General features: G+C 54.1%; 1 protein-coding gene across 1 annotated transcript in view; it reads left to right on the plus strand.

Annotated features, from left to right (window-relative positions):
• Dysf (dysferlin) overlaps nucleotides 1-9,387 on the plus strand; it is a 114,751-nt gene that overhangs the window by 41,464 nt on the left and 63,900 nt on the right. Inside the window, exons 7-10 of the mRNA XM_055596386.1 lie at nucleotides 3,307-3,488; nucleotides 6,143-6,283; nucleotides 6,856-6,885; nucleotides 8,055-8,084. Coding sequence (XP_055452361.1) covers nucleotides 3,307-3,488; nucleotides 6,143-6,283; nucleotides 6,856-6,885; nucleotides 8,055-8,084 — 383 coding nt within the window. The remainder of the gene's footprint in view (nucleotides 1-3,306; nucleotides 3,489-6,142; nucleotides 6,284-6,855; nucleotides 6,886-8,054; nucleotides 8,085-9,387) is intronic.

Below are 9,387 nucleotides of genomic sequence, written 5' to 3' on the forward strand. Positions count from 1 at the left end.
ATTTATTTATTTATTTATTTATTTATTTATTTATTTATTTATTTATTTATTTAGACTCGGTGGGAGAATCTGCTTTGGGAAGCTGACTGGGAATGGCCAGGCAGCACTGGCCAACACTTGAATGTTCCCTGTTACTTTTGCCACTTTGTCTCTTGACTGGGGTGGTCACATTCAAGAGCTTGGCTGGTGTCTGTCTCCCTTATCTCTGCATCTCAGGCACTGCGCAGAGGCCAGTCACCACATGAGCACTGAATGAGGGATGTGACCAGGGCCACTGTAGTGACGCCTTTGGACCTAGAGTCTTTGGCTAATTTGGATGATGCCCAGGAGTGTGAGGAAAATGTTACAGTTTTATGTTCCCAGGGCGTCCTGCCCAGCTGCTTTCTGAAGGGCTGCTAACTAGCTTCCAGTAGGAAAGAGCACTCATTTTACCTGCTGCTTGCCAACACTGAGTTTAATAATTTTAATCATTTTTTCTAAATTTTCATTTAATTTATTCTTAAAGTTTTACTTTGTGTGGTGATAGAGATTCGTGTTGCCTAGGCTGGTCTGGAACTCACTGTGTATCTAAAGGTGGCCTTGAACTCCCAGTTCTCTCTTCCTCAGTTCCCACAGGCAGGCCATCACACCTGGCCTCGTTTTTAATTTTGTAGTAACAATATTGCTACAGCATAGTTTGAGCTTGCATTGTCTTGATTTCTGGGGTACATTCTCCTTCCTTTCCGATGGGGATGGCATAGAGCACTGGACTAGGACTCAGGCCAGCCCCAGCCACCTGGGATCCCAGGCTAGTGTTCTGGCTCCGGTTCCCTCTCTGGCAGAGAGGAAACTGCAGTCACTCCTAGCCTCTGCTCTGGAACTCTGGCTGGTTGATAGGAATGCGAGTGTGATCTGAGGCCTCAGGAAGGCCCAACCAGCAGGGATAGCCCAACATCCTGGTGCAAAGCTCTGGACCCACACAAATCTGTCCTGTCCGGGGCTTGGTGGCAGGTTGCTGGCTGTCTTGTGAAGGAAGCTGGTGGCATCCTCAAGTAGCCTATATCTGGAGACTCCTGAAGGCAGCTTGTGGTCCTCAGAGAGCTCTGTCTAAACATGCCCTCGGGGGCTGCTGTTTGGGGCCTGCAGCAACTCAGGCTGGCTGGACTCTGGACTCTGCCTCCACCCCCACCCCAGCCCTTGCTCTTTGCTTCCCTGACAGAAGATGTGTCTGTGAGTCCATCTGGCCACCTTGCTGCCGCTTATGTCTTTTGCAGGGGTGGGAATGGGTAGATGGGCGGGGGTGGTGGTGGAGGCTGGGCCTGGGCACACAGTAGCCCAGTGTCTGAGGCCCAGGGCCTCCAGGCCTGTTCTTTACAATGCTTTTGTTGTCCTTGTCCCTCCCGTGGGTGGGTGGGGTGCGCGTGTGTGGGTCTGGGTGAGTTTTGTTTGTGAGCTGCCCCTCTTTGTCCCCCAGCGCTGAGCTCATTGCTTGAGCTGCTGGAGCTGCTGGAAAGAGCCAGCCTGCTCGGAGGCCCGCGTGGGGGTGCTGCCAACAGCAATACAGCGTGCATGGCCGCTACAATGTGCAATTGTGACCTTTGTGTAAACGCGGTCGGTCTGGGGCCCGCACGCTTATAAAAATAAAGCATTGGGAAGCATAGGGGGGCGGGGGGTGGGAACAAAAGAGGCTTTTTCGCTGGCTCTCTAATATGGTTTTATTTATCGGAACGCGCCCTCCTTCCCTTACTGGAACTGGGAGAGGTTCTCTGCCGAGCTTGGAGCTGATGGTATCACAGCCAGACGGTTTCATTAAACGCACAGACGCCGCCAGGCCTTGCCAGGGGCAGAAGGAAGAGGGCTCGGGGCCAGCCTGCCAGGGCCTGTGCGTGGATGTGGGAGTCTCATGCCAGGCAGGCACTCCCCTGGGGAGTGTCTCTTTGCTAAGGGCATCCCATTGCACTCTTCCAACCACAGAGTCAGGTTCAAAGCCAGAACCGCAGGGGATGCCCTCCGTGATTCACCTCCTGAGGGCGACCTGACCTAGCGGGCTGGGCTCAGGTTTGGTGTCCATCACTAGGTCAGTGTGGTTCTGGCCGTGATGCAGATGCCCTCGCGCTTGCAACTAGCTCTTGAGTGGCCATCACAAGTGGACCTTGCTGTGTACCCAGAGCGGAGGTCCTGCTCCTGCCCCACCTTCCCACATCTTCTTCCGTCACTCGGTGCCAGCCCCTCTTGCTGTCCCTTCCTGAACGGGGGTTTTAGGGCCCTGTGCCTCTTCTCAGACATGCAGCACAAGCTGCCAGCTGCTTGTTCATATGCCCTGGGCAGCTGTCGTTTGGAATAGGGACCCTGCCCCTATGATGTCCTCTGGAGAGAAGATAGAAGAGCACCCTCCCTCAAGTACTCTTCTAAACCATGCACACACGTTTCATAGAGCTCACACTGGTGTCCAAGTGTTTCCCACAATATTGCCTGGAACTTGCTAGAAAGACAAGGACCCTATCCCCCCAGCTCTGCTGTATGTGCAAGAGAACTGTGAAAACATTCTAGGTGATTCCACAGTACCCCCACATTTGAGGACCACCTTTCTAGGATCTGCTCCAATCATACCAACTTGACTTTGGACAAGGCAGAGAAAGTGACTCGATACTCGGAATTTTGAGTCATGCTCACATCACGCACTGCCTGGCAGCTCTTGACTCTGCACCCACCTAAGACAGCGCCACTGCTGTCTGTACCAGTGCAGTAGCCTCCCAGCTGACTCATACTATCACGGTGCGTCTCCTGTTTGTTCTTTATGTGGCGACTGCAGTGAGCCGCTAGGGAAAGGTACTGTCATGTCCTACTGATGGCATCCCGGGGCTCCTAGAACCTAACACCTTTGCCCCACCCCCCTTCCTCAAAGAACCCAGATCTACCACGAACATATGTCCTGCCCTTTGTAGTTAGCCTCCCAATCTCACTCGAACTGTTGTTGGTTTGGGAAGGTATTTTATGCTTCGCTCTGATTGTGTCCCCAGCTCCCAGTGTCTTAGTTCCCAGTGTGGCACGGAGAAGGCACTCTGGAACTACCTGTTGGAGTAAAGAATGGGCCACTTGGGCACCCGCTTTCTTCAGCACACCCTGCCCCAATGGCCAGATAGGAGTGGGAAAGGGAAGGTTTGAGGTTCCAGGCCATCCGTGTCCATGTGGCTGTATCTGGCCTCAGAGATGGCCTCGGGCCTTCATGTTGTTACGAATGGCGGGCTGCCACAGCCATGCTCTGGCTCTGTGGCCCTGTGACTCCCGAGCCACCGGCTGAGTCTTCTTCCTCGCTGCCCAACACAGATCCCTACGCCATCGTCTCCTTCCTGCATCAAAGCCAGAAGACAGTGGTGGAGAAGAATACCCTGAACCCCACCTGGGATCAAACCCTCATATTCTATGAGATCGAGATCTTTGGTGAGCTAGCCAGCATCGCAGAGCAGCCGCCCAGCATTGTGGTGGAGCTGTATGACCACGACACTTACGTGAGTGTGCTTTCCTGCCCCTTTGTTACGTGTCTGCAGGACCCTGTTGTGAGTGTTGGGTCCCCAAGGCTTGGGCTGGTGGCCTTCCCTGACGGCTCCCTGAAATGAGTGTAGAGGACTTGCAAAATAGATTGCTGGCACCTGTGCCATGATCTTGGCGGACATGGCTAATCAAATGCAGAGAGGGGAGCAGACCTAGAAAGGGCACAGAGTTTCGGATCAGGAGTATGGCTTTTCTCCAGCTCTACTTTGTCCTTTCTCCCCACAATTATTAGTCAAGCACTTGCTATAATGGGCTGAGTGGCCCCTTGCCTGAGGTTTGCTTTCTAGTTGGGAGCTGAGACACTCAGAGTATGAAGAACCCTCTAGGTGAGACAGAGTGTCTGGAGTTCCATCTGGCCCTGTGGTACAAGCATGGCCTTTCCACGGTGCTGTCCACAGAATTTCTTGTGGTAATGTTATGCTTTCTGGCTGTGTGGGCTGGGAGGGGACACCAGCCTCCTGTGGCTGGGGAACACTTGAAATACAATTGTACCAAATGGAGAAACTGAACTTTAAATTCTGTAAGTAACTGCAACAGGGGTGTGCTGTGCACATGACACACTGGTGGGCTCCTTGCTTAGCATGCACCAAGTCCTGGACTTGATCCCTAGCACCGCATAAACCGGGCAGAGCGGCACCTGCCTGTAATCCCAGCATTCGGGAGGTAGAGGCAGGAGGATCAGGAGTTTAAGGTCCTCTTTAGCTACATATCAAGTTTGAGACCAAACTGAGCTATCTGAGACCTTGCCTAAAAACAAACAACAAACCAAAACAAAAATCTCCCCAGCCTGAAGGTGGCTTATGCTCCAGTCTAAGACAGTGCCATGCAAACTGCCAGGGGAAGCTGTGGTGAAGACACAAATCCTGAAACAATGTGGGAGGGGAACGTAGAAGGGCGTCCTAGCAAACGTGGGGGCTGTCGGAGGATGAGGAGAGAGAATGAAGGGAGCTGGGGGCTTGGGGTCAGAATGCTGCATTAGGTAAGAGAGGCCATGTGGTACCAGAAAAAGAAGACTGGGTAGAGAGGCCAGCTCTGGGCAGTGGCAAGGAGGAGGTGGTTGAAGATGTCTCCAGGAATAGTTGCCATCTGGACATGTCAGAGGTCCTGAGACAGTGTGGCAGCCAGGGGTAGGAGGGACGTAATGCTGTGGAAGATCCCTGCCCCATGGACAGAGGCTGGCGGTGGCCAGCACAGGTCTGACCTGGGAGCTCCAGAAGAAGCTGAGCTCAAGGACAGGGAGCAACTGGATAGACTGTCATTGGGGCCACAGGGAAGGAAGAGTGCTTTCCTGGTGCCTCTGGGGCAGGAGGAGGAAGGAACTGGGGGCTGGGAGGCTCTGGACTGGTGCGAGGCAAGAGGGTAGGTTCCCAGGCAGGGCCAGCGTCCTTGGAGGCCTGCTCACTCAGCCACGACAACTCTTTCTAGACAAGCCTTCTGACGTGTACCTCTCTCCTCTATTTCACTGCCACTTACTCAGGCAGGGGCCCGGTTGCCCTGTCCCTGGCACTCTTTCAGAAGAATCTTCTGGAGATGTTGCTCCAAGCTGCCCTTCTCATGCTTGGCAGGCAAGGGAGAACTATGGTGTGTCCTGGGGTTGTGGTGGCTCCAGGGATTTGTGCCAATTGAGCATCTAAAGTTACCGTTACCCTGAGCTCTGCTGCCCCGCCATCCCCACCCCTCTGCTGGACTCAGCAGCTAAGGAGGTCACACCCTGCCTGAGGAGCCCCAGACCCTTCCCAGTGCTGTGACTACTGTCTGCACCAAGTGATGATTGGGGATTGTCACTCACTAGTGGTGTATATGCTGGAGCTGGTAGCCACTCCAGGCTGGCTCATCGGGATGTTGGGGACAGTCAGGGCTGTCTCCCAACTCCTCTCGGGGGCAAGGGCTGAGGGCTTGTGCTGCCCACAGCAGCGTCTGTCTGAAGCCTGGCTCTGCTGACTGCCGTGTGAGCTATGGATAGTCTGTCTGCGGTGACTTAGGTAGGGAGAGGTGGGCACCGGCATAAAGGCATGGGAGCAGGAGCTGGGTGAGGCCAGGGCTGCAGCAGAGGAGGAGAGGGCAAGGAGGTAGGCTAGGAAGAACAGACTTTCGGTGACTGAGGGGAGTTGGACTCTGTCTTGTGGGCATCAAATGTAGAGGAGGAATCTAGATTCAAGATTTGGGGAGGTAAAGATATCATTTTAGTAAAACCCACTTTGGTAAGCAAGATCATGTTTTCATCTGAAAAATGGAGACAATGTTAGGGTTAAAACAAATGGTTAAATGATACAGGAGCCCCTGGCATATCAAATGAGGGTGTTAAGGAAGCTATAGGCAGTCTGTTTCTCCCTGGTCTCTGATGGGCTCAGAAATGGGTTAAGCAAAAGCATGGGGAATACTAGTTGGACATACAGAAAGACTTCCCAACAGTTTCAGGAATTCCACCCTAATGTTAGAGGCCACTTACATCTTGCCCTCACAGTGCCCCTAAGAAGGCAGTGCTTGCCATTCCACCTGAGTGACTGCCCTAACTTCTGGGGCTCTCTCTAACCCAGGAGGTAGGATACAGGCCTAGTATCTCAGGGGCTAGGGGGAAGACACCGATTCTTCTCTGTCTACTCTGGTCTAGGGTGCTGACGAGTTCCTGGGTCGCTGTATCTGTCAGCCAAGCCTGGAACGGATGCCCCGCCTGGCCTGGTTCCCCTTGACCAGGGGCAGTCAGCCTGCTGGTGAGCTTCTGGCAGCATTCGAGCTGATTCAGAGAGAGAAGGTAAGGCTGGCCGCTGTCCAAGCCTGGGAGGCCCCACTGGGGTACGGGCTAGAGGTGGCGGGACCTGTCCACATGCCCAGCTCAGCAGGAACTTACTCTCACGGATGCCTGCGCTGCCCATCCGTTCTGATCTTCAAGTTGGGACACAATCCGTCTGAGGGTAGAATGTTGGCTTCTAGGATGACAGCTTTTCCTCCTGGGTCATTTCCCATCGCAGACTCCAGGAGCCTGTGTAGTTGGGGCAAAGGGCCTTAGGTATAGTGAATGGGTACTGGGGATAGATGAGGGCAGAATCCTGGCCTGGCTGTGTCATGGCCAGGCTCTGGCTGTTTTGAGTGCTGTCCTCAGGCTTGCCATGGGTTCTACATAGACCTTGTTCGTAAGCTGCTCCAGTGGCCTCCTTGGATAACGTGTGTGGAGGACATAGCCTCCTGCCCCTTCAGCTTGGGACAGCCTGTATCCCTGGCCTGTCTGCTACTTGACACAGTCTATGGGTGTTGTGCCAAGGTGGCAATGAAGGGTCTGGGATGGCCGATGAGCAGGGAACCAACACTGTCTTTTTTCTACTCTAGCCAGCCATCCATCATATTCCTGGCTTTGAGGTAAGTGTTGTTCATGTTTCTTTCTAGTCTCTCTGTTTGCAGACCCTTCTAGGTTTAGAAAGGGAGTTTTAAGTCCTGTGTTAGCCTACCTGAGAGCCCAGGAAGCTCCTTCAGGAAGAAGATGGCTCAGTGTGGCCTCAGGGGCTGAAGTCCTCATTTTACTCAGTATCACCATGACCAGCCCAGGTACCACCTGCCTAAAGATGGATGAGCATCATGAGTTCTGGACTGCAAACACCCCAGAACCATTCATCCATGGGCTCTGGGCTGGGCTGGGCATCAGACTCACCATGGTGGATTTAACCACAGCCTCTGGAGATGCGACCTAGGCTTGGGCTCTTCCAATACTGCCTAGAGCCCTTAACATGCAAACCAGGGACCGTGGGCTCAGGCCCTGACACAGAGAGTGTGTTTGGGAGCAGCCTAGTATTGTTAGAAATGCCATTTTCTAGGTCTACTTCTACCCAGGCCAGCTCCGAGGATCGAGGCCAAGCACCCCGTCCCTCACTGAGCCCCACGCACCTTCTAATGCACGGGAAGTTCCAGAATGGCAGTTAACCCTATAGGCCTAGCTCATGTGACCCTGCCCCTCCTCTGCTTGCATGTGCCCTTGATCCTTTTCCTGCCTCTCTCCTTTCTTTTCCTAGAAGTCCCCATCGAAAGCCTGTGTTGAGTGTCTTGGCTTATTTGCTTCCTTGTTCCATCATAGAGCAGGCTCAGATGGAGCTTCCTGGGCTGTTATAACCACACAAGCCATGGCCTCACCCTTCTCCCCACCCTCTTCTGACAGAGCTGGGGCCCTCAGCTCTGCTAGTCCTGGGGATTCTGGGTAGCTTTCCATGACCTCCCCCCCCCCCAAGTCCACAATAAAGTTCCAGAGCTTTGCCAGTGGCCTGACTTCCTCTTGGGGGCGGCTACGTAGGGTCCCAGGTTCCTCCCACTGCCTGTCTGATGCTCTTTCCTGTTACTTCTGGAGAGGATCCGACTTTCTCATGGTCCATTGACCCTTCTTTATATGGGAGCACCTGAAGGATGTGGTGAGGTAGCCAGCATGCTCACCCTTGGTGGGAGGGCTTTCTGTGGGCGCCATCTCTGTCCCAGCCAGTGCTTCTGGTTACTAATGGAGACCCCTCGTTCCTGCACTGCCTCCCGGATGTGGCCTGTCCCAGGTGCATGAGACTTCAAGGACGCTGGATGAGGTAAGCTGGAGCGAAGGATGGGGGAGGTGGCAGGCCTGGAGGGAGGGAGATAACGCCCAGCTTTCCACGCTCCTGTCACAGGGTGACAGGTCTGGAGTTTAGTCCTGTGCCTGGAGTGGAGCCACAGCTGCCTAGGGTACATCCTGTGAGAGGTGATTCTAGCTGCAGAGGTTTGATGTCCTCTTTGGAGTCCAGACATATACAGATCTCTTGAACGGCAATACTGAGTTTTGTCTGGTTGAGTACCAGATGGCAGATTTTCAAGCATAAAATGTTGGGCAGGTGCCAGAGTAGCCAAGGAAACCTTTCTGGTGACGGAGGCAGTGTTGGGAGACTGTGACAAAGCACCGAAGAAGGTGGGAGGCACACAGCTTTGGTACGAGGGGCCTAGGTGCAGTGTGAAGATGGGTGGGAAGGAGAGCTTTGGGCAGAGACCCAGCACGTAAAGGTCATCCATGTCCTCCATCAGGGAGTCAGGGACTCCCCGGGCTGGGTTGAGAGCGGATACCACTTGACATTTCGGTGCAATTTGGACATGAAGTACAGGATCAATCAGGATGTGGGCTTGTAGCGGCCCCCCCCATTCCCTCACTTCCTTTAACTCCCAGGCAGAGGTGGGGCCTGCCAGCTGCTGGCCCTCTTTGCGCCTGACAGGCGGCCTCCTGCTTCTGGCGGCCATGCGGAGAGACTGCCGATTTGGAAGGCAACATAGAACCCAAGCCAAAACCCACAGCCTGTGCTGAAGAGGACCCAGCCTAGGGATGAGTTATGACAAACTCGGAATCCTTCGTGACCGGATGTGTCATATGGAATAGGGAGGGCTTGGACTCAGGGCGAGGATGCGGCTGTGGCCTGGCTGTCAGGAAGTAAATCAAAACGGCAGCTTGGGGCCAGACCCTGAAGGGCTGAGCATCAGGGCTGGCAAGGCCCCCTACTGAGGCCTCCTGTGGTCAGCAGGGCCAGGGGAGAATGATCCTTGGGAGTTTGCTGGGTATTGCCCAGCAGGTTCAAAGAGTTGGAGGCCTAGAGAGGGAACCTATCCTATAAGATGACCTTGTGATGCCCCTTATCCCAGAGGGTGCCAGTGTAACCCTTGGCCCTGAGCTCAGCATGCTTCCTCCGACTGAAGGCTGAGTCTCCTGCCAAGAACTTGGGGCTTATTCAGTTTTAAGGCTCCCCAGAGGCTGAGAGATACAGGTCATTCCCCTGATGCTCCCGCAGAAAGCCTGCTGACCCAGCCAAGGTTCTCTGTCGTTTGTGTGTGTGTGTGTGTGTGTGTGTGTGTGTGTGTGTGTGTGTGTGT

Source organism: Psammomys obesus, unplaced genomic scaffold (genome assembly GCF_907164565.1).
Source record: "Psammomys obesus unplaced genomic scaffold, mPsaObe1.curated_primary_1811, whole genome shotgun sequence".
Lineage (NCBI taxonomy): Eukaryota > Metazoa > Chordata > Mammalia > Rodentia > Muridae > Psammomys > Psammomys obesus.